Below are 24,190 nucleotides of genomic sequence, written 5' to 3'. Positions count from 1 at the left end.
AACTGCCATCCACTCACCCTGCCTACACCATGCCTCGTCGCCTCAGTGTGCCGCTGACTGCAGGAACTGCGTGCCGCGCTGCGCCTGTGTGCTCAACTCACACACACTTGTGCTCTAACTGCCATCCACTCACCCTGCCTACACCATGCCTCGTCGCCTCAGTGTGCCGCTGACTGCAGGAACTGCGTGCCGCGCTGCGCCTGTGTGCTCAACTCACACACACTTGTGCTCTAACTGCCATCCACTCACCCTGCCTACACCATGCCTCGTCGCCTCAGTGTGCCGCTGACTGCAGGAACTGCGTGCCGCGCTGCGCCTGTGTGCTCAACTCACACACACTTGTGCTCTAACTGCCATCCACTCACCCTGCCTACACCATGCCTCGTCGCCTCAGTGTGCCGCTGACTGCAGGAACTGCGTGCCGCGCTGCGCCTGTGTGCTCAACTCACACACACTTGTGCTCTAACTGCCATCCACTCACCCTGCCTACACCATGCCTCGTCGCCTCAGTGTGCCGCTGACTGCAGGAACTGCGTGCCGCGCTGCGCCTGTGTGCTCAACTCACACACACTTGTGCTCTAACTGCCATCCACTCACCCTGCCTACACCATGCCTCGTCGCCTCAGTGTGCCGCTGACTGCAGGAACTGCGTGCCGCGCTGCGCCTGTGTGCTCAACTCACACACACTTGTGCTCTAACTGCCATCCACTCACCCTGCCTACACCATGCCTCGTCGCCTCAGTGTGCCGCTGACTGCAGGAACTGCGTGCCGCGCTGCGCCTGTGTGCTCAACTCACACACACTTGTGCTCTAACTGCCATCCACTCACCCTGCCTACACCATGCCTCGTCGCCTCAGTGTGCCGCTGACTGCAGGAACTGCGTGCCGCGCTGCGCCTGTGTGCTCAACTCACACACACGTCCTGCGCGTCGCCGCCGGCCGACAGCCGCACGTGCTGCGCGTCGCCGCCGACCGACAGCCGCACGTGCTGCGCGTCGCCGCCGGCCGACAGCCGCACGTGCTGCGCGTCGCCGCCGGCCGACAGCCGCACGTGCTGCGCGTCGCCGCCGGCCGACAGCCGCACGTGCTGCGCGTCGCCGCCGACCGACAGCCGCACGTGCTGCGCGTCGCCGCCGGCCGACAGCCGCACGTGCTGCGCGTCGCCGCCGGCCGACAGCCGCACGTGCTGCGCGTCGCCGCCGGCCGACAGCCGCACGTCCTGCGCGCCGACGCCGGCCGACAGCCGCACGTGCTGCGCGTCGCCGCCGGCCGACAGCCGCACGTGCTGCGCGTCGCCGCCGGCCGACAGCCGCACGTGCTGCGCGTCGCCGCCGGCCGACAGCCGCACGCCGCGCAGCTCCCAGCTCCGCGATGTGACGTTGTAAATTTTGAACTACTAATTGGCGTCTCGCTTTTAATTAAAATCTATTTTGTTCAAAGTATGTTGGTGCCACCTAGCATCAAGGTGCAGAACTACGCGTGGGTCGATTGTTCAGAGTTCATTCGAGCCACAATAGATGGCGTTTGCTTCGTTGTCAATTGTCGTAAAAATAAAACAAAATAATTAAATAAAACCATAATATCATTTGTTTATTGTTAAGTCATTAACAAAACGGTTCTTATAATATATCCTTAGGTTCCGCAAATATTCAAAAATGAATTGGCTTTATGATCAAACTAAATGAGAGCGGACACACTCGGGTTGCGTCAGGCAACACCGATTGGTGAGATTTAGAATTTTCCTGGAGTCAACATGTGAAGACGAATTTTTTTCGTTCCAGGAAAATCTCATTCTTTTTCGCCCATGGCTTCGCCTGGGAAAATACAATAGTTATAAAGTTAGTCATCCTAACGTATTTCAATGTTTCATCAATTATGGTGAGTGAAAAATCAAGTAATGTGGATTCGACAAAATGGCGGTTTGGTTAGAGAAAATCCTAATTTTATGATTTCATTCCAGTTCCAGTTATTTTATCTTCCCAAATAAATGAGGATAATGGGTTGTGGGTGGACTTCTGAAAACCATTGGTGGCCAGGAGTTCAATAGGTGAGTTGTGTTTGATCGGGAAAATTCCACGTGTCGAAATTTTCACACAGCACAAATTATAATCTTGTTTTTCTTTGTTACAGGGTTTCCGTTTTTACGTTTACGTTTTACGTTTAGCTTCAGTTTTCCGTTTTAGTTTTCCGTTTTAGTTTTCGGTTTTCGTATTTATTTCTTTTGCACATTCACGTTGACAACTTAATTGCTATGGATAAGACTTGGTGAAAATCTTTGTAATGAAACATTTCGGTTGTGAAGAATCAAATAAATTGAGTTTTGGATCTTGGCCGATGCCGTCCAGCTACCTTGCAGTCTTCGCACCTACAAGTAAGCAAATGTTTGTATCCTGCAACAGTTTAGTGAACCTTCTTAGTGTATGTGTACAGTAAGAACCCTGTCTTTACTACTGAGCTTTTATTTTGAAACAATTTTATGAATTTTACTGTGTCATTGTCTATTCCATGCCAATGGCATCTTAAATTTAAAACATAGATCTTATGTACTATCTACCTAAGTCATTCTAATGTATCTAAATTAAGTCTTGGCATTAAGCTAGAATAACTAAGCATTATTAGCCATCATTCTGTATTAAGCGACCCCGGTAAAAGTTACATTAAAAACAATTTTGCCTAACATCTAGCAAATTTCATTTATAACACCTCATATGCATTACAGGGAGTCGACGGCTAGCTTCTATTCTTTACTAGGTAGATAGATCAAGTAAAGTAAATTAAAATTATTTTTTTTTCCTCTAATCTTTGTAAGGTGGTAGATTATTCCGTATCCGGGTATATTTCTATTCCGCCCGATTTACCGCCCTTACAGCGAGTACAGCAGCACGTCGTCCACCGCTGCCGAGTATGTGTCAGGATCTAGACCAGCAACGTACCAGCGTCGTAGTCGATGGAAGCCGCACACGCGACCTGCGCGATGGGCGGCAGCACGTCCTGCGCGTCGCCGCCGGCCGACAGCCGCACGTGCTGCGCGTCGCCGCCGGCCGACAGCCGCACGCCGCGCAGCTCCCAGCTGCGCGAGTACAGCAGCACGTCGTCCACCGCTGCCGAGTATGTGTTTGACAAATTAAAATTACCACTTTATAATGTCTATGATGTCGGTTTTAAAAAGAATACTCTAATGCCGGTACTCAAGAATAACAAAGTGTAATCACCTTTGCAGCGCGTGTCGTGCGGCTCGTAGCCCTGCGCGCACAGACACGTGGAGCGCGTGTCGGACAGCGGCACGCACAGGTGCTGGCACGGCACGCGCCGCAGCGCGCAGGCGCCGCGCGCGCCCGCCTGCAGCGCGCGGTCGTACATCAGCAGCGACAGCACGCCCTCTGCAACACGCCACAGCTCGTGCTACACATCCTCTCAAGACCATTCCCCAAGCTGCTGTTGGATGGAAGCAGCCGTGATGATGTCCTCAGATGTAGACTCGTTGCATTGTAGTCGAAGTCTGCTGGATGCTCCAGTGGCGGAGTGAGACTTACAAGATGTGTATGGTGCTGTGGTGGCGACTCGGTTGGCAGCGGCAGAGCTGGCGCCTGGCGGTGCTAATCACTGTGTGCGTAATCCCAGCAAAATAATGTTGAATTTCTTGATTTGAGCCGGAATTTTTTTTAGTGCGTATAACGTTGTGTAATTGCGTGTGAAAATTTTAAATTTGTGTGTCCAACATTTAATTTGAGATCGTCAAAAACGCTTCCTGCCAGGAATACGTCATCCCAGCTACACATTTAATATGAGATCGTCAAAAACGCTTCCTGCCAGGAATACGTCATCCCAGCTACACATTTAATATGAGATCGTCAAAAACGCTTCCTGCCAGGAATACGTCATCCCAGCTACACATTTAATATGAGATCGTCAAAAACGCTTCCTGCCAGGAATACGTCATCCCAGCTACACATTTAATATGAGATCGTCAAAAACGCTTCCTGCCAGGAATACGTCATCCCAGCTACACATTTAATATGAGATCGTCAAAAACGCTTCCTGCCAGGAATACGTCATCCCAGCTACACATTTAATATGAGATCGTCAAAAACGCTTCCTGCCAGGAATACGTCATCCCAGCTACACATTTAATATGAGATCGTCAAAAACGCTTCCTGCCAGGAATACGTCATCTCAGCTACACATTTTTCCCCAATGGACGTACGAGAGGTAAATGTAAAGTATAATTTGCTAAAATATAATTTGTGCGTCTTAAGACTTCGAAGATATTCAGGATTATTCTCTTAAACGGTCAGACGTTTGGATGTAATTTTTTACACATGTTGCTATGAATTTGTGAGTTCCGTTTTTTACCGTTAAATTACCGTTCAGTATTTACAATTAAAAAATAAAATACGTTATTCCTAGTACTTAAAACCTCTTAAATATGTCAGCTAGAAGGAATCTGCACTTGGCTACTATGTTATTTGGGGTTATCTCCACTGGAAACCAGAATATCTTTTCACACAGATTAAATGGGCAAGACAGCACAGCAGCAACGCCAAGAGGTTCAGCGTGTCAAATGGCAGTGCCAAGGCATAGAACCGCCGCATTCCGAGGGAGTTTCAGGCTTGCTTTCTCCAGGATCTGGAACATTATCCCACCGCCAGTACAGCACCTTAAGTCAGTATTTGCTTTCAAGTCTAAGCTCAAAAAAATACTGTTAGAAAAGCAAAAGACTTTGGAAGCACTTGCTTGAGTTCTTGAGATCATCCACCATTCCAGTATCTTGGAAAGCGGCCTAATTAATTAGCACAGGGAGTTTTCTAGGGACTTCCCAAGAATCTAACCCTCGCACACCGTGCCCCCACTCGTCATAAGCCTTGTTTTTTGAATAAAAATCAGTTAGTTTCAAAGTGGGTATTAGTTACTACGCCAGACCACCGACCGGGAACAATCGCTTATCCACAGATATTAGTATGTTGATTTTACGCCGAGGCCCGACGGGGCAATCGCACAGGCAATACTACAGCATTACGCTGAGGCAGTGTACCCACATACACTACTACAGCATTACGCTGAGGCAGTGTACCCACATACACTACTACAGCATTACGCCGAGGCAGTGTACCCACATACACTACTACAGCATTACGCTGAGGCAGTGTACCCACATACACTACTACAGCATTACGCTGAGGCAGTGTACCCACATACACTACTACAGCATTACGCTGAGGCAGTGTACCCACATACACTACTACAGCATTACGCTGAGGCAGTGTACCCACATACACTACTACAGCATTACGCCGAGGCAGTGTACCCACATACACTACTACAGCATTACGCCGAGGCAGTGTACCCACATACACTACTACAGCATTACGCCGAGGCAGTGTACCCACATACACTACTACAGCATTACGCCGAGGCAGTGTACCCACATACACTACTACAGCATTACGCCGAGGCAGTGTACCCACATACACTACTACAGCATTACGCCGAGGCAGTGTACCCACATACACTACTACGGCATTACGCTGAGGCAGTGTACCCACATACACTACTACGGCATTACGCTGAGGCAGTGTACCCACATACACTACTACAGCATTACGCTGAGGCAATTCCCTTTTTTTGGGACAGTTATGCGCTACAGACACGCATTCGGGTTTATGTCAGACATTTATTTTATTCTATTTTAGATTAATTTTACTGTAATTCCATGCAATTCGGCTGCGAAACTCACCGCCTCTATACACGTACGATAGACAGTGTACGTCGTACACTATCTATCGGAGCTAAGTAAGTGCGGTGGTTTTCTCGGTTGAAATGCATGGAAAGCCGTACGTACCTATTAGTTAAGTATTTGTAATCTTTTTTTGTCTTCATGCTTTGTTTTTTGTTGTGTTTTTTTATTCTTTTTGTTTATGTACGTTTGTCTGGTGTTGTTGTGTTCTGTACTAGCAGAATAAACAAAAAAAAACTAAGAAAAGGCCCGAAAATCACGTAACTCACAATTATAAAATCGGTGCGCGCAAAAAGCTACGGAGCAGCCGTGTTCTTGCAAAAGACCGTGTCATTGTAATTATGTAATGGCGTCGAGCCATTCATTCCACCAATGAAATTGCAGGAAACCACGCTCCGACGTTCGTTCCGCGCCGACTTCAAGACGTCGCGGCGCCACGCGAACCTGCACCCTAACGCTAATGAATTAGGGACAAGAGTGGCGTAAACAGATCTTTAGTCTCTTTAACCCAAGACTTATCTCCGGACAGTTTTCAAGCTCGCATATCCTGTAAAATCACAGCACAGGCCAAAGCGTGATGTGTCGTACCGGTGTCGTTGACGCGCACGGCGGGCTCGGCGCAGTGCGGCGGCGCGCACGCCAGCACGGCGCCGCGCGCCGCGTCCGCCCACAGCAGCTCGCCCGCCGCCGCCGTCAGTGCCGCCGGCCGCGCGCCCGCCGCCAGCGACACCTGCCACCGCGCACGCCAGACATTCTATATTATTTACTGTCGTAGATCTAAAACTAAGCCAATTGTAGATTTATCTCTTCATTATTTATGCCCCAAAAATGATAATTAATATAGTTAAATTATTATCTTGAAAGTTAGAATATATTTAACGGATTAATTAATAATTTAAACTAAAACTAAAACCTTAAAAAATATAATATTATAACTAAAATATATTATTAAAAGGAGTCCCTCTAGGCAAGGTTCCGAAGATACTGGCAGCGTTCCCCCTTTGAATAGCTAGGCTGGTTCTTTGTCCGAGGTAGCTGCCAGCTCTTCGGTCTCCTGTGATGTCGACTAACCTTATTGCTATTTCCTTAAAAAGTCTTATAGCGCTAGGACCCCACGGACCAAGGGTCTCGACACCGAATGGGACAAATTCATATTCGGAGCCTAGACCCCTGTATTTGCATGTTTTGGCTTTTTCAGCCGCTTCACATGCCGCACCAGCTCTGTTGTTGGTTCCATGTAGATGGGAAGGGGCCAGCGTGTCTGAACAGGTTGCATCCCATACCAGCACCCGGCCCACCTTCCATGGAATCAAACTCATACCGTCCGGTCTCTTGCCATCGTCTCTTGCAATACCAGTCGGCTCAAGTAGACTTGGCACCTTGACGGTGGCAAGGGACCGGCGTATGGTATCGTTAAGTGCGGCATGTAAAATTAATGGATGTGTTATATACAAAAAAAACATAGGTATTGGCTGACTGACTGATAAGGCTGACACTTACAGTGGTGAGCTGTTCCGTGTTGAGGTCGATGTACTGTATGGTGCCGCTGCCGAGGTTGAGCCAGTACAGGCGCTCGCGCTGCGCGTCCACGCACATGCCTGCAATGCGCACCGACACCACGCCATTACCTTATTTTATTAGCATCACATTCTGCAGAACATTTTTGATGATAAAATAGTTAGGTATCTGCTCAACAAGACAGCAAAGTTCGGTTTTGTTACGAGTGTTAGAGATTCGATCCCGAACGAGGGATTCCAAGTTAGAATCCTAAGTGCAATGAGGGATCCAAAGACACAAAAGGATGTAATTTCAAATTTTCGATTTTTTTTTTTGGAGCATCTAAAGAGCTACATCCAATGATGGTTCCGCTATAATCATTGTATGTTAGCTCTTTAGATGCTCCAACAAAATTTCCCCCATTATCGCTCCAAATTTGACTGCAATGCCCGCGACGAGCGACATATCTTTTAAATCCGGCTCGAGGGACCACAAGGAGAAAAACCCGGGGAGAAAGTATTAATCTTTAATTTGCTCATATACTTATAACAATAATTTTTGAGACAGCCAAAAAGAAATAACGTCTTTGACACTACATACACAGAATATATTCGGACGGCGCTGTCTACTCTGGTAGCGGGTAACTTTGGTATAATTTGCTGAATCTCATTTCAACAAGTTTCAGGCAGCAAAGGCGCCCTTTTTGAGCTTGTGAGGTGAAAACGTTTTCCGCCCTTTTTCCCGATTGAGTCATAATGTAATATGGTGACTACATCCATACTAATATTATAAATGCGAAAGTGTGTCTGTCTGTCTGTCCGTCTGTCTGTCTGCTAGCCTTTCACGGCCCATCCGTTCAACCGATTTTGACAAAATTTGGTATAGCGATAGCTTGCATCCCGGGGAAGGACATAGGCTAGGCTAGTTTATCCCGGTGTACGGGAGCGGTGTGCTGGCTCGACCGTACCAAAGGGGAGATCTCCCACCGAGCGGTTGGTTGTGCTCGGTAGCGCCAGCTGGGCCGACGGTTATGTCTTGAAACTTCTATATATAGTCCAGATTGCAGAAAACTCCGTTAGTGCGATTACTATCGGCGGTACATTTGTTCGTGACTACTTCATCGATTGAACAGCGCCATCTAGTTTCTATTGTGGTAACCGCCACATCGGAAAATCAAAGAGTTCCCACGGGATTTTTAAAAACGTAAACCCACGCGGACGAAGTCGCGGGCATCATCTAGTCAAAAATAAATTATTTCTCAGTGATCATAAATACGTAAAATCCACGTCCTCAGTTAGTTTTATGTGTGATAATGATGTATATGCACAACTGTCTATGTACCTACTACGACACCGAAGACGCACCGCCGCACCACCGTGCACCGCACCGCCGGCGCGCGAGTGCAACTGCTAGTAATAAACGGGTGTTTGCATTGTCCGGTCGTTTTTATTACTCTTCAGATAACATTTCAAATTATCGATTAAACTTAAAAAAAAGCGCGTCAAATGATTGTGACGTCACATACCGGTATTTCATAGAATCTCGCAAACTAAGCGCGCGTTTTGACGTTTGATAAAAAGTTACTAATTTGACTAGTTGTCAAATACCGGATTGTGAGGAGTATGAGTAGGCGGTAGTTACTGGTGGGTTGCGCGAGGCGCGGCTCGGCGGCGCGGCGCAGCAGCACGCGGCGCGCCGAGCCGTCGCCGGCCGCCGTCTCCACGCGCGCCGAGCCCGCCGTCAGCGCCCAGTACAGCCGGCCGCGGCGCGGGTCCACGGCCAGCGCGGCCAGGCTCGCGAAGCCGGGCAGCAGCGGCGCCGCCAGCGCGCCGCGCGCGTCGCTCACCACGAGCCAGTCGCGCGCCACGAAGTACAGCAGGCGCGCCGCCCAGTCCAGCGCCAGCGCGCGCGGCGCCGCCACGCCGCTGTCCGCCACCACCTGCTGCGCGCCGCTGCGCACGTCCGCGCGCACCAGCTCGTTCGTCTGCACACACACAGCGGTCAGCGCACGCGCCGCGCCGAGTGAGTCCGCGGCGCGACGCGCGGGACTCACCTCTGCGTCGGCCCAGTAGAGCGCGTACTCGTCGGCCAGGAAGGCGAGCGCGGCCGGCGCCGCCAAGTGCGCGCCCGCCAGCGTGGGCACGGCCGCCTCGGCGCCCAGCCCGCGCAGCGCGCCCGCGGCGCCCGCCACCAGCGCGCGCTCGTGCACTGCAACACACCACTCACACGTACCGCCGTGTATAGAGACTAGCTGTATGGTACTGTACGGTACGGTACATACCTTCGCAGGTGCGCTGGTCGCGGCCGAGGCGCATGAGCGGCGGGCACGCGCACACGCGCTCCGTGGCCGAGTCGATGAGGCACAGGTGCGAGCAGGCGCCGTTGGCGGCGCACGGGTTGCGCGCGCCGGGCGGCTGCTGGCTCGGGTGCACCACCTTCACGTCGAAGGGCTGCGTGAGCGTGCGCTGCACGACGGCCACGTCGGAGCCGTTCCACTTGTTGGCACGCAGCACGCCGTTGCTGCGCCAGTCCGTCCAGTACACGTGCGACTCGAACACGGCCACGGCGAAGGGGTGCGCGAGGCGCGCGTGGCCGCGCAGCACGGCGCGCGCGTCGCCGCCGGCGTAGTCGCTGGTGTGCAGCGAGTCGGAGCGCGCGTCCACCCAGTAGAGGCGGCGCGCCGGCAGGTCCAGCGCCAGGCCGTTGGGCCACGCCGCGCCCGGCGCCGCGTCGCGCACGCGCACCGCCACGGCGCGCCGCCGCCCCGCCAGCGACGCGCGCTCGATGCGCGGCGCCGCCGCCTCCCAGTCGCTCCAGAACAGCACGCCTGCGCACACGTCAACCTCCTAAATTTTTAGGGTTACATATTATCAACGACGGTTTAAATTGTAAAATCCATATTGATAATTTGTGTATGAAGTTAAATAGATTTTCTTTTGCACTATACATGCTCTCTAAAGTTGTAAACCAGACAGCAGTGTTCTGGTTTAAGGGAATAGTATCTTTTATGTAGTAAAAATTCTTTAATTTTATATTTAAAAGTTTTAAGGGGACTCAGTTCAGTGCTTTCTTCATACAAACGTAGGAGGGAAATTACAAAAATATTCAATATTGTACGCACAAAACTAAGAATTATATTGATTTATCTCGTCATTATCTAGGTTTATTGATATATAAAACATTGAAAAAAATATTGATTTAAAAGTTACGAGGCTCAAAAGATTCCTATTTTAACACTAAATTAATGACAACTTTGGGCGTAAATAAATCAGATTAGGGATATAAAAATTCTAAAACAATTTATCATTAGACGTAGTTTATTTATTCATTAGTTAAAATAACTTTACTTTGCAAACATAAATTCAGCAGTTTTGTCTTAAAAATACTTTTCCTAAGCCCTTTTCGCGCGCTTGATTTCGGTGAAAATCATCAAGCCTCTCAACTTTCTCATACAATGTCAAGTGAAAAGCAAACATGTTACCCACGTGCGCTGCCAATTTCGTTCAAGCGTCCTGCGTCACCTTAATAGATTTCGGTCTGCCAATGATGCTGGTAGTTTATTGTACAACTGAAGTGCCATATTAAAGATACTATTAAAGAGTATTTAACAGACACAAATTTATAATAAGTTGTAGCATTTTTTATTAGCAGTCTTTAAATTGTATTGTATTATATTGTTAAATCTAGTAGGTATGTATAAAATATAATTATTAACTGTATAAAGATAAGTAATAATAGTTAATTCAATTGTAATTTAAGTCAGTAAGTTGGTTTTAGTTTTTATTTTTTTGCATGCCATAATATGGCTATTTGTGGTGAAACTGTAACATCTGTATATACATACATACCCACATGTGCAATAAACAATATTTGATTTGATTTGATGATTTGATCCTACCTCATCATACATTTGTAACTAACTAGCGACTCTGGCTTCGCACGGGTAGCTCGAGACAAACTCTTTTGCACTAACGCCGTCGCGTCGTTTAGATGTAAACAGATTGCTCATTGAACATCGCGTCATCGTCCCCACCGTCGTCGTTGTGAGACTATAAAATCCTAAAGCTAATTGCTATAGTTGGTGTTGAGGGTAGTCTGTGTTGTCTCTCGTAGTGTGAGAATATCATGTTAGTGCGCCCACGAAGGCCCGGTTAATCTAATCTGTTGTAATCCTGACTGGTTAATCATCAGAGATAGCAGTTTAGTCATTGCAATGTGGATCTTCCTGATGCTACGTCACACACATACAATTTTACGCAGCGCTCGCCACGGAAGCTTCCAGATGGGACGATTTTTAGGTTTCCATACCTCAAAAGGAAAAAAGAAACCCTTATAGCATCACTTTCTCGTCTAATCTGTCTGTCTGTCTGTTTGTCTGTCGTGTCTGTCAATAAAAGGGAATCAAAACCTGTAGGGTACTTCCCGTAAACCTAAAATCATGAAATCAGTTACATCACAAAAAAAAATTAAATAAGTTCAGGAAAAAATAATAAGTTAACTATTTAGTTAACTTATTATTTTTTCCTGAACTTATTTAATTTTTTTTCAGCCTCAATAGCTCAAAGCGGGTAAAGGAGTGGACTGAAAACCGAAAGGTTGATGGTTCAAACCCCGCCCGTTGCACTATTGTCGTACCTACTCCTAGCACAAGCCTGACGCTTAGTTGGAGAGGAAAGGGTCACCACTCACCGACGTTGGGGTCGAGCGCGAGCGCGCGCGGGCTGTCCATGTCGCCGGCCAGCAGCGTGCGGCGGTAGCGGCCGTCCAGCCGCGCCACCTCGATCTGGCGCAGGCTGCTGTCCACCCAGTACAGGTTGCCGCCCAGCCAGTCCGCCGCCAGCCCCTCGGCCGCCGCCAGCCCGCGCACCACCGGCGCCGCGTCCGCCACGGCGTCGTCGCGCAGCGTGCCTCCGTAGATGGCGCCGGCCACCACGTCCGTCCAGTACAGGCGCAGCGCGGCGCCCTCGCGCGCCCACGCCAGCGCCACGGCGCCCTGCAGCGCCGCCAGCAGGCCGCGCGAGCGCAGCGCCGGCAGCTGCACGCCGCGCACCTCGTGCCGCGTGCTGAACACCAGCAGCGCGCGCGCGCCGCTCGTGCTCTTGCACGTGAACCCGTCGTCCGCCAGCCGGTAGCCCGCGAGGCACGTGCACTTGTGGCGCGTCTTGTGCGGCTGGCACGTCTGCAACCACGGCGCTGGCGCTGGTCAGTCGCACGGAACTCTTCACGACTGTCGCACAGTGGTGAGGCGCCGCGAGCATACCTGGCTGCAGATGCCCCACTGCGCGCAGGCGTGCGCGGGCTGCGCGGCGTCGGCGGGCGCGCACGTGACGCCGTCGGGCCGCAGGCGCAGCGGCGCGGGGCAGGCGCAGGCGGGCCCGCGCGGCGTGGCGTGGCAGCTGTGCGAGCACGGCGCCACCGAGCACATGGGCTCGCCTGCCACACACACACACGCACACATCAACACGCCATTTGGTACTGAGATACCGGCATCCCGGGGACGGGCTCCTACGGACAGGCTACTTTTTGTCCTGGAACATCAAAAGTTCCCACGGGCAAGGCCGCGGGCATCAGCTAGTTTCAAATAAAGTTTGTTACATTATAATGTAGAATGTAAGCTCATGTCGCTCGGGCGGTGGCACGCACCGCATCGGTCGGCCTCGTCGGCGCCGTCGGCGCAGTCCCGCATGTCGTCGCACAGCTGCTGCAGCGGCACGCAGCGCGAGCTGTTGTCGCAGCGCAGCGCGGGCGCAGGGCAGTCGTCGCCGCTGCTGGTGCCGGGCGGCGGCGCGGCGCTGGGGGCGGGCGGCGCGGTGGCGGCGGCCGCCCCGCAGCCGGCCTCGTCCGAGCTGTCGAGGCAGTCCACGCTCGAGTCGCAGCGGAACTCCTGCAAGATTCGTTTCAGAGCTCGAATACATCCATTTTTAAATTAAATACAAATCAAGGTTTTTTTTATTATTATTTAAAAGGACAATCGACAGGTTACAAAAAACCTTAAACTACACAAAAAGAAAGAAATACAATATATAAATGAAGACTCACTTAGTGATTGCCACAGCTTGCGTTGAGAAACTAGATAGAGGGAGAACAACGACAAAGGAAAATGAAAATGAAAATGAAAAATGAAAATAAAAATCTTTTTTATTCGTAAAAACTTTTACAAGTGCTTACGAATAGCCGGATGCATCTACTACTGGTTCGGAATGTCTTTCCTGCCGAGAAGAACCAGCAAGAAACCAGAAAGAAATAGGGACAAGAGAAGAAGTTTACATCATGATCGTGATATTTGCAGCTGATTCCTATTCATTTATTGCTATAAAAGGGAATATGAGTTTAGAATACCTTTCGAATACATTCTCCGTTAGTGCACTGGAACTCGTGCTCCTCGCATGCCGCATGCTGGTCGGAGTTGGTGTGCTGCGCTCTGAAACAACACCACATCAGCATCACTACGGTGGCAGCGCGCGTCGCCCGCGCGGCGGCGGACAGGCGGTACCTGTGGCACGCGCGCTCGTCGCTGGCGTCGGTGCAGTCTGCGTGCGCGTCGCAGTAGTACTCCCACGGCACGCACGCGCCGTTGTCGCACTGGAAGGCGCCGCTGTCGCACGGCGCGCTCTCGCCGCAGCCGGCCTCGTCGGAGCGGTCGGCGGGCCCGCAGTCGGGCGCGCCGTCGCAGCGCCAGGCGGCGGGCAGGCAGCGGCGCGAGCGCGCGCACTGGAACTGCGCCGCGCCGCACGCCGTGCGCTGGCACGCCGCCGCCGTCTCGTCCGCGCCGTCCGAGCAGTCTGCGGCAGTAAGATGAGCGTCTCGTGAACTGGCCCGCACGTTCGTGCGATCGTCGAGCCGCACTGACCTGCGAGTCCGTCGCAGATCCAGGCGTTGGGGATGCAGCGGTTGGCGTCGCACTGCAGGTACTGCGCCGCGTCGCACGTCACGTTCGCTGCCAACAGACAACTCTCAACACTCAACTTGTATTCTCCACTTTCTTGTACATGTTAAGTACCACTTTGAAATGGCATGCAAATAATATATATATAAAAAAAAGTTTTTCCCTCCATAGCTTTTTTCGATCCATGTGACGTAGTATATTTCTCCGGTTCCTCCTCCTCTACAGGTGAAGATCGCTACCTACTGTCGGGGGTGACTTCTGTTATCGTCATAGTTACCGCAGACGCCGCGCGGCGAGGCGTCCTCGTCGCTCGCGTCGGGGCAGTCCGCGTCGCCGTCGCACACCAGCGCCGCGTCGATGCAGTTCCTGCCGACAACACACGGCGCCGTGTAGCGGCTCGCTTCACGCAGTCGGTAGTCAGCTGTTAGCGATGAGATCTCTGTCGCACTCACCCGCGTCCACAGTGGAAGTAGCCGGCGCCGCACGCGGGCGCCGCGTCGCCGGGCTCGCAGGCGCGCGCGTCGGCCGCCGGGCGCCGGCCCGCGCCGCACGCGCAGCGCCGCGCGCCGGGGCCCGTGGCCAGGCACAGCTCCGCGCAGCCGCCGTTGTCGTGCGAGCACGCGTTCTCGCCGGTCCGCGCGGCGAGGTCCACCAGGCGGATGTCGTAGAGCGGCGGCGGGAAGCTGTGCAGCGTGTCGAGCGAGCCGTTGCCGCGCAGGCGCCGCAGCGCGCCCGAGCCGTGCTCGCTCCACAGCACCCAGTCTGCGCACGACACGGGACACTCACAACATTTACTGATGTTTCTCGCGTTAGTCACGTCAGTCGGACGTACGTACCCTCGTAGAGCGCCAGGCCGTAGGGCTTGGAGAGCGGGAAGCCGGGCGCCTGCTGCGCGAGCAGCTCGCGCGCCGCGCCCGGCGCCAGCTCGCCGAGCGGCGTGACGCGCACGCGCTCGATCTTGTTGAGGTAGGTGTCGCACCAGTACAGGTAGGAGTGGCGGCGGTCCAGCGCCAGGCCGTTGGGCCAGTGCAGCTCGGCGTCCAGCAGCGTGCGGCGCCGCGACGCGTCCATGCGCGCCGCCTGCAGCGCGCCGCGCGCCGCCGCCGCGCCCGCCCACACCGACCAGTACATCACCCTGTATACTTGCACGCTGTCAGCTCTGCATTCACACGCGACATCGCGCGAAAACATACAACTTGGCGACTGCTAATGGCAGCTCAAATATTATGTTTGCAAAAAATTTACATAATATCTGGCGATAATCTATGGAATCTTATACAAGAAATAAGTAAAATGAGCTGACAAAAACGGGAAATAATTAATCTAATTTTGAGCTGCAGTGCGCTCTAATCCGCTCTTCCGTAATTTGACGCCTGACGCGCGCGGCGCGGCGAGGCGTCCAGGCGCGCCACGCTCAGCGCGCCCAGCGCGTCGTCCGTCCAGTACACGTTGTAGGATGGACGTTGTGTGTGTTATGTGTGTTACCCGTTGGCGGGGTCGAGCGCGATGGAGCGCGGATGGAAGCGCTCGCGCAGCAGCGCGCGGCGCGGCGAGGCGTCCAGGCGCGCCACGCTCAGCGTGCCCAGCGCGTCGTCCGTCCAGTACAGGTTGCGTCCTGCGGACACCAACACGCTCGTTACACGGACGGCCAGCCACGCCGGACTGTCGCGGTAGGTCGCAAGCACCGAACGGGCGCCCTCCTGCGTTTCGGCCCATATACCGCGAGGTTGGTGGGGCCATGGGAGGTGGTGGGTTGTCACGGTAGGTCGTACATCTTGTAATGGATAAAATCATGAGACGCGTTTTCATTGCATTTTTAATTCATACTAATAAATAGTTTATATCAATGTTTTAAGCCGTTAAAACAAGGTGAGCGCTGGGCGGTCGTCTCACCCATCCAGTCGATGGCGAGCCCCTCGCAGTTGTCGACGTCGTCCGCCGCGAACACCTCGCGGCCGCCGCCGTCCAGCCGCTGCCGCACGATCTCGTACCTGCGGCGGAGCGAAGCGAGTGAGCGACAGTCAACGGGAGGCGCACGCGGCGGGCGCGACACGCACCTGTGCACGTCGCAGTAGTACAGCGTGCCGGTGTGCGCGTCCACGTCGGCGGCGGTGGGGCGCGCGGCGCGCGTGGCGGGCGCGAAGGCCTCCTCGCCGCCCGGCAGCGCCACGCCCGCCACCATGGGCGGCGAGCCGCGCGACACCACCACGTAGCTCTGCGCCGACGCCACTGCGACACACACACACGATTGTTGTCTGCCTGTCTGACTGCCCCCCCTGCCCCCCTGCCCCCCCTGCACACCCGGGCGGTACTCACGCTCGCAGTCGCCGTGGCCGGCCAGGCGGAAGCCGTGGCGGCACAGGCAGTGCGCGTGCGGCGCGCCGGCGCGGTACGCGGTGATGCAGATGTGCGCGCAGCCGCCATTGCGCGTCGCGCACGGGTGCGCCACGCGCGGCTGGCGCTGGCGGTGGTAGGCCAGCGCGTGCGTGGGGCGCGCGCGCAGAGGCAGCAGCGTGCGGCGCCGCTCGCGCGCGAAGCGCGACACCACGGCCACGGCGCGCTCGCTCCACAGCGGCAGGTACAGCGACGTGTCGAGCGGCGCCAGCGCGTGCAGGCGCGGCGACCAGTAGCCGCGCCGCACGGTGAGGCGGCGCCGGCCCGCGTAGTCGGCGCGCTCCACGCACTCCAGGTACGCGTCGGCCCAGTACAGCAGGCGCGCCGCCGGCTCCACGGCCAGCGCGCCCGGGTACACCAGCTTGCTGTCGGCCAGCGCGCGCGCGGCGCCGCCCGCCAGCGTGGCGGCGCGCACGGCGGGCGGCGCGGCGCCCCACACGCTCCAGAACAGCAGGCCGGCGGCCGGGTCCAGCGCCAGGCCGCGCGGCTTGCTGAGCGCGCCCTCCAGCAGCACGCGGCAGTGGCGCAGCGCGGCGTGGCACACGTACACCACCTCGCGCGCCTCGTCCGCGAAGTACCAGTTGCCGGCCACCCAGTCCACGGCCAGGTGCGACACCGCTGCGGACAGAGGGGGGAGTGAGTGCGGGGCGCGGGGCGCGGGGCGCGGGCGGGCTGGTACGTACAGCTGAGGTCGGCGAACAGCGCGGGCGCGGGCAGCTCGGTGCGGTTGGCGAAGTCGTCCGCCTGCGCGCACAGCAGCGCCGCGCGGCTCACGTTGTGGTGCACGTAGCACACCGAGCCGTTGCCGTAGTGGAAGTCGATCGCGCGCACGTTGAGCGCGGCCAGCGAGTGGTTGCCGGCGGGCGCGGCGTGCGGCGCCAGCCACTCGCGCGACACGCCGCTCTGCGTCACCACCAGCAGCGTCAGCGGCGCGTCCGGCGGCTCTGCACAGACACGAGCGTCAGACGGGGCGGCGCGGGGGCGGCGGGGCGCGGGGCGGGGCACGTACCGTTGATGGGGCGGCAGGTGCGTCGGTCGTCGCGCAGCGCGTAGCCGGCGACGCACGCGCACGCGAACGAGCCGGGCGAGTTGCTGCAGCGCTGCGCGCACGCACCCTCCCACGAGCACTCGTCGCTGTCTGCAACAGAGAGCGCGTGAGTGCGGCGGCGGCGGGCGGGCGAGCGGCGCCGCGCCGTCGCGAAGCACTCACCGACGCACCGTCCGTCGCGCGGCTCGTAGCCGGGCCGGCAGTAGCACGCCACGCCCTCGTGCGTGGGCCGGCACGCGTCGCAGCCGTGCGCCGCGCACGCCGCCTCCGTGACTGCAACACGACAGCGCGCTCAGACCGCGTCCCCCTCCCTCCCCCCGCGCGTCACACGCACGCCTCCACGCGCGAGACCAGCAGTGGTCGGGCGCGCGGAGGGCTCGGGCTCACAGTTGTCGCAGATGTCCCACTCGTCGCTGCCGTCGAAGCAGTGGCGGCGGCCGTCGCAGAACTGGTAGACGGGCACGCAGGCGAACTGGCCGTCCTCGGGCGTGGCGCAGCGCGCCCAGGCGCCCCAGCACTTGAAGTCCTTCTCGCACATGTAGGGGTCCTCGTCGGAGGCGTCGTGCGGGCCGCAGTCGGCGTCGCCGTCGCAGCGCCAGCTGGCCGCGATGCACAGGCCGCTGCGCGCGCAGCGGAACTGCCCCGCGCCGCACGTCGCATTCCACACTGCGCAACGAACAGGCATGTGGGTCGCGGGAGTGTGCACTGCACGGGGACGTTTCGAGAAGCTCGGGAGTTCGTGCACCGATGGCACGAGGCGGAGCGCCGCCGTGCTGGCGGCCCAGTAGGTGTTTGGGAAGATCCCGACGTAAACGAGCGAGTACTGGGGGGGCTCTCCCGCGATTCGGCACATACAATAACGATATAGCCGAGAGGTTGGTGGCCACGGGGGGTGAAGGATTGCTGAATCATCACTTCCTTACAAATCGCCGAGCATTTAAATATTGCGAGCTTCCTCGTAAATGAAAACTAATAAAACAGAGGAAACTAATAAAACTGCCAAGTGAGTCCGCTTCCACCTGAGACCGCTTCATCACACCACGGAGGTCGCACTGGAGGGTTTATAATATATTAAATTGGTAAAAAAATCTCAGTGTAATCTCATTAAATAATATAGACAAATAGGTTTAGATTTTAATTCTATGCTCCGTAGTTATCGTTTTCCGCTATGAGAGGTGTTGCTGAGCAATCAGCACGGTGACGTCATATACCTATTTACACTTCAAATCGACTGATGATGAGATTATAAAGCCGCGTATCACAAGCAATGTGGTTGTGTAGCGAGAAGAACGTTTGGTAAGGTTCGGGATAAGTCACGGGTGGAGCTACCGCAGTCCAGCTCGTCGGACGCGTCGGCGCAGTGCGCGCGCGCGTCGCAGCGCCAGGCGGCCGGCACGCAGCGCGAGCCGTCCGCGCACGCGAACTGCGCGCCGCCGCACGCCAGCGCGCCCGCCGCGGCCGCCTCGCCCGGCACCTCGGCCGCGCCTGCGGGCAAGCGCGTGCTGCAGCGAACACTACTACCACTTATACGCGGCCGAAACTAATGTACACCGGCCTTTAGAATATCGGTTTTAGAATAGAGGTGTCAAAAAATAATGTACCTAATAAATTTATTAAATATTTAATTTATTTATAATAAATTATAAAATTGTATTCAAGATATTCGTTTTTGGATTAAAACAAAATTGAATACAATATAATATAATAAGTAGTGAAAATTTGAGAAAATCCTTCCTAAAAAATAACTCAGGCGTTCGATCTTTGATACGCCGCGCGCGGCGTGACCGAGCGACGATATTAGAATAAATATTATGAGCTGAATACAAATATCGTCGCGACTCGACGGTGAATAATTATTACATCGAATTTTTGTATTGGCCTGTTACATGTTGACTGTGATGATACGAGTATGCGGCTAGTATTTTTATCATTTTGTTTGTTTCGTAATAAATTTTGAATGCAGTTTTATTTATTTGTGAACTTGAGTGTCGATAAATATTTAATGCGAATAATTGTAATGTAGATTAGGCAAAATAATGTGGATTAGGTACATTTTTGTGTTGTGATAGATTTGTGTCGCGCGTTAATAATACCTATTATAGTAGATTTGTTCTTTTTGGAAATACTTGCGTCATTTTATAAATCGTATGAGAAAATGTTTTTCAAAGTGTAGGTATTATAGGTAATAGGTTAGGTACGTGAAGTGGTATTGTTCTTTTTAGAAATCATCATCATCATTTTATAATTCGTATGATAATAAATATAGTAGTTACCTACTAAAAAGATTTTTTTATAGGTAACTAGGTAAACTTACCTACCTATTGTATTGTAGGTATCTACTTGACATTGCTTTATCGTTCTACTTGTTTTTATTTTTACATACATAAGTAGGTACTAGGTACTGTAGTCCGCGACAGGTTGAGATGGCAATCGGGGTATGAGGCGGGGGTGACACCCCGCACACCCGCACGTCACCCTCGCTCGCCCGCACTGGGTTAGCACAGGGGCCGTGCGGGTGTGCGGGGCATTCCCTCCCCGATTGCCATTTCGACCTGTCGCGAAGGTATGGATTGGGTACCTATTAAGAGTAAAATTTAAAATTTAAATCAATCGAGTTAAATACAAGCTATACCCTAGTTCTCGACCTTATTGACGGTTATGAGAAAGTTGTTTTTTGTCATATTCTTGCTCAGTATAATTCATAGATTGCTAAAATGCTGTTTTCTGACGTATGTCAATAAGGTCGAAAATCGCTTGCACCCATTTTTCTGCTTGCGCCTCACGGTTCAAGTAATTTTTTTTTGTAACAAAATAATGTTACGTTAATAATTATTAAATATTTGTCTGTAACACGTGATAATATTGTGATACACACATGAACCTGTATTTGACACCTCTATTTTAGAAGGCGTAAGGGCCGATTCACACCAGAACGGCAGCGGCCGGAAGCGGCCGGCAGCGACGCGGCGAAGCCGGCAGATTCTACCGCGGGCAGTAAAAATAATTTTAAACTTTATCTACATAACTAAAAGAGTATCGCTACAGTATCGCTTGAAAAGGTCGAGCTTTTCAAGCGATAGTGGTCTTCTAATCTATACATATTATATAGAATTCAAAGACCTGACTGACTGACTGACTGACTGACATAGATATCAACGCACAGCCTATACCGCTGGTCCTAAAGACATGAAATTTGGAGGATCTATTATTTGTAAAGAGTAGGTATCCATTCTAAATAAACGCTAAAATAGAGTAGGTATCCACTAAGAAAGGATTTTTCGAAATTCCACCCCTAAGTGGGTTAAATGGGGGATGGAAGTTTGTATGAAAGTCGGTCATTTTTCAAGTTATTTGCATGAAAATTGGTATTTGGGTTTTCGGTCACAAATGAAAAGAAATACGTGTTTCAGGATTTTTGGAAAATTTGCCCATAAGGGTGGTAAAATAGGGGATGGAAGTTTGTATGGGATAGTTTTAATTATTGATATTATAATCAACTTGAAATTTGGAAAGTAGGTTTTTTCTTGAGGTTAGGTGTCATCTAAGAAACGACTATGAGAAAATCCCCCCCTAAAGGGATGAAATGGGGGTTGGAAGGTTATATGTGTTATTCGGTGCTGTTCAGAGTGCGCGTCCTGATGCTATAATGTTTGTTTCTGAAAAAAAATGCCATTTGTTTCCTGTAGGCCACGCGGGCGAAGCCGCGGGCAGAAGCTAGTTATGTAGATAAAGTTTAAAATTCTTTCACACTGAAAGTGCTCGCCGCGCCGCTGCCGTTCCGGTGTGAATCGGCCCTAAGGTTGCACTCTTCTGCGCAAACCAATTTTGCCGATGCGACTTCTACAATAAGTGTTACCGTACGCGGCGCCGCTGCCTGCGCAGTGCGCAGTGCGCAGTGCGCAGTGCGCAGTGCGCACCACGGCGCATCGGATATTTGTAGGATTGCGAGTGCCACAAACCAAGTCGAACGTATCGCTGGAGGTCAGGCGGACTGTACCCAAGTGTGCTTCTGGACAGAGTAGACCATATTTTACATTTTTGTGTAAAATTTCATGTAAAAAGTATGATTATAATCCGTATTTTAAAGGTGAGCCCAAAGAAAGCCGTACTTTAGACATGACAGTTGACCCATAGGGCCACCATAGGGCGCATGAGGTGTATTTTGTACAGACTATATTTGACTTTTTGAAAAGAGCAACCGCAGAGTTTCTTGCTGGTTTTTCTCGGTAGAAACTAGAGACGCATTCCAAAGCAGTAGTAGATTTACAAAGAACTCTGTAAACTTTTATATTATATAGGTAGGTAATCTAGTCAGACATCCTGTTTCTCTTTCTAGAATGTAGATAAGGTCCTGCTAATTAGGTACGAGTCGTCCTCTGTGCGGGGTTATCGGAGCTGCACACGACGGGGGCCCAGTGGCCGACACAGTTGCTTAGCGGGGGTCACCCGTCACGCGTAGATAAGGTCCTGCTAATTAGGTACGAGTCGTCCTCTGTGCGGGGTTATCGGAGCTGCACACGACGGGGGCCCAGTGGCCGACACAGTTGCTTAGCGGGGGTCACCCGTCACGCGTAGATAAGGTCCTGCTAATTAGGTACGAGTCGTCCTCTGTGCGGGGTTATCGGAGCTGCACACGACGGGGGCCCAGTGGCCGACACAGTTGCTTAGCGGGGGTCACCCGTCACGCGTAGATAAGGTCCTGCTAATTAGGTACGAGTCGTCCTCTGTGCGGGGTTATCGGAGCTGCACACGACGGGGGCCCAGTGGCCGACACAGTTGCTTAGCGGGGGTCACCCGTCACGCGTAGATAAGGTCCTGCTAATTAGGTACGAGTCGTCCTCTGTGCGGGGTTATCGGAGCTGCACACGACGGGGGCCCAGTGGCCGACACAGTTGCTTAGCGGGGGTCACCCGTCACGCGTAGATAAGGTCCTGCTAATTAGGTACGAGTCGTCCTCTGTGCGGGGTTATCGGAGCTGCACACGACGGGGGCCCAGTGGCCGACACCGCGTCCGGTCACACGGCGCTCCCTGCGTCTTCGTGTACCTACCCATGACTCACGCGTGTTGTGAGGAAACGTTCACTCTCATAGCATGCATGCAGAGTGGTACGGTACAGATAGCGGATTTGTAGAGCATTGTCTGTCGTTGAGACCGACAAAACGTCACATAAGAGTGACAGAGACAACGCTCTACAAAGCCGAAATCTTTCTAAAGGCCGATGTACATTATTTTCTGCCGCGTACTGCAATGGGTATGCATTTTTGTTTGATTTTAATTTTAACCTTCAGAAACCTCAAAATTTGTAAAGGTCGTAGAACCAATGATTGTACCTAGTTAGTACGGCTCGTTCGCTCGGAAACAGTCGATGTTCGTCCCATCGTGCATCGGAAGAAAGTGTAGCTTTTACATATTTATATACTTCGATATAGATGTGGAAGCAAGTCGAGAAATTATTTTCCTCCCCCTTTTGTGTTCACTGTCGAGGTTTTTTAATTTTTAACGAAAACGGTTAAAGCTACGAGAAAACTGTCAAGAATTAATATGTTTTTCATTAAATTCTCTACAAAACAGTCTTTGGATGTACATTGATAGGACTTATAGTTTCCAAAATAACGTAACATTCGTTGGTCCCCAGTGGTGTTTCAAGTTGTGATAATATATGTCATTTCAAAGGTCATGATAATAGCTTCATTTTATTGTATGACACCAATAATGAGTTGCGTGCAGGGAAAGAATTAGGAAGCATTTAATTTCATTCATCCAGTGAAAGTCTGAATAAAATAAAAATATCTTTTATTCAATTAAACTCTTAAAAGTACTTTTGAATCGTCATATTATGCATCTACCACTGGCTCGGAATGACTTTCCCACCGAGAAGAATCAGTAAGAAGCTCGGCGGTTGCTCTTTTAAAGATTTGATATACCATAATTATATAAAAAAAGTAATTGCAGTCCCGCTAAAACAGTTTTATACGTTTTTACATTTATTACGTTTTTTTTTAACAAAGAAATTATTACTTTTAGTTTGGGTTATATCTGGGTGCTAGCATACCGTGCGGTGCGTACCTATTCGTACGGTGCCGGGTCGCCGGGCCGGCTGGTGGGGGACGGCGTCGGCAGCGTGTTGTTGCTTGTTGCGACTTGTCTTGTCCCTGTAGTCGGTTACTAACGCGGCGCGCATACGCACACACATTTTGCTCTTTCGGATCCATACTTTTTTTTTATCATTCACACCTTGATACACCACTGGGGACGAAACCGCCCATTCTCCTTTAGTGCTATCCTTTTCCGCAAGCAACATTATGAAAGGGATAGCAATAGATTTAGATGTGCCATTTTAGTTTAGTTAGAGTCTACAATGGAATTAGCCACATTGGGTACATACCACAATTGTTAATTTGATGTTTTTATTTGTCAATATTTCAACCCAATCGCACAAGTTTGTGGTCATGAAATTAATTGTGGTATGTACCATTATCTACATTAAAGTTTGTTGTTAAACCACAAAATAAGCTTTAAATCACCAGTTACTCTTGGATGTTTCCTTGCATGTGACTTATTGCCGAAATGATGCTCCCTTGGTTCCCTAGCCAATGGCTTCCACTTGTTAAAACTGCCAAAATATGACTT

The 24,190-nt window shown here is 52.3% G+C and overlaps 1 protein-coding gene across 3 annotated transcripts in view; it reads right to left on the bottom strand.

Annotated features, from left to right (window-relative positions):
- LRP1 (LDL receptor protein 1) overlaps window positions 1-24,190 on the bottom strand; it is a 70,999-nt gene that overhangs the window by 36,179 nt on the left and 10,630 nt on the right. For all 3 annotated transcript variants that reach the window (XR_011236913.1, XM_069499527.1, XM_069499528.1), the window contains exons 3-27: window positions 18,889-19,044; window positions 17,947-18,225; window positions 17,722-17,832; window positions 17,521-17,649; window positions 17,195-17,455; window positions 16,434-17,129; window positions 16,175-16,346; window positions 16,011-16,108; window positions 15,603-15,732; window positions 14,954-15,252; window positions 14,570-14,879; window positions 14,395-14,483; window positions 14,082-14,168; window positions 13,725-14,013; window positions 13,571-13,652; window positions 12,875-13,115; window positions 12,492-12,664; window positions 11,921-12,410; window positions 9,513-10,058; window positions 9,285-9,439; window positions 8,873-9,215; window positions 7,235-7,332; window positions 6,323-6,464; window positions 3,213-3,380; window positions 2,934-3,101 (exon numbers count right to left, since the gene is read on the bottom strand). Coding sequence is in view for 2 of the 3 variants with exons in the window: in XM_069499527.1 (XP_069355628.1) it covers window positions 2,934-3,101; window positions 3,213-3,380; window positions 6,323-6,464; window positions 7,235-7,332; window positions 8,873-9,215; window positions 9,285-9,439; window positions 9,513-10,058; window positions 11,921-12,410; window positions 12,492-12,664; window positions 12,875-13,115; window positions 13,571-13,652; window positions 13,725-14,013; window positions 14,082-14,168; window positions 14,395-14,483; window positions 14,570-14,879; window positions 14,954-15,252; window positions 15,603-15,732; window positions 16,011-16,108; window positions 16,175-16,346; window positions 16,434-17,129; window positions 17,195-17,455; window positions 17,521-17,649; window positions 17,722-17,832; window positions 17,947-18,225; window positions 18,889-19,044 (5,712 nt within the window). In the remaining variant the exon portion in view is untranslated. The remainder of the gene's footprint in view (window positions 1-2,933; window positions 3,102-3,212; window positions 3,381-6,322; window positions 6,465-7,234; window positions 7,333-8,872; window positions 9,216-9,284; window positions 9,440-9,512; window positions 10,059-11,920; window positions 12,411-12,491; window positions 12,665-12,874; window positions 13,116-13,570; window positions 13,653-13,724; window positions 14,014-14,081; window positions 14,169-14,394; window positions 14,484-14,569; window positions 14,880-14,953; window positions 15,253-15,602; window positions 15,733-16,010; window positions 16,109-16,174; window positions 16,347-16,433; window positions 17,130-17,194; window positions 17,456-17,520; window positions 17,650-17,721; window positions 17,833-17,946; window positions 18,226-18,888; window positions 19,045-24,190) is intronic.

Source organism: Maniola hyperantus, chromosome 7, assembly GCF_902806685.2.
Source record: "Maniola hyperantus chromosome 7, iAphHyp1.2, whole genome shotgun sequence".
Classification (NCBI taxonomy): Eukaryota; Metazoa; Arthropoda; class Insecta; order Lepidoptera; family Nymphalidae; genus Maniola; species Maniola hyperantus.
Note: the sequence above shows the minus strand (reverse complement) of the source record. Positions and strands in the feature narration are given on the sequence as shown.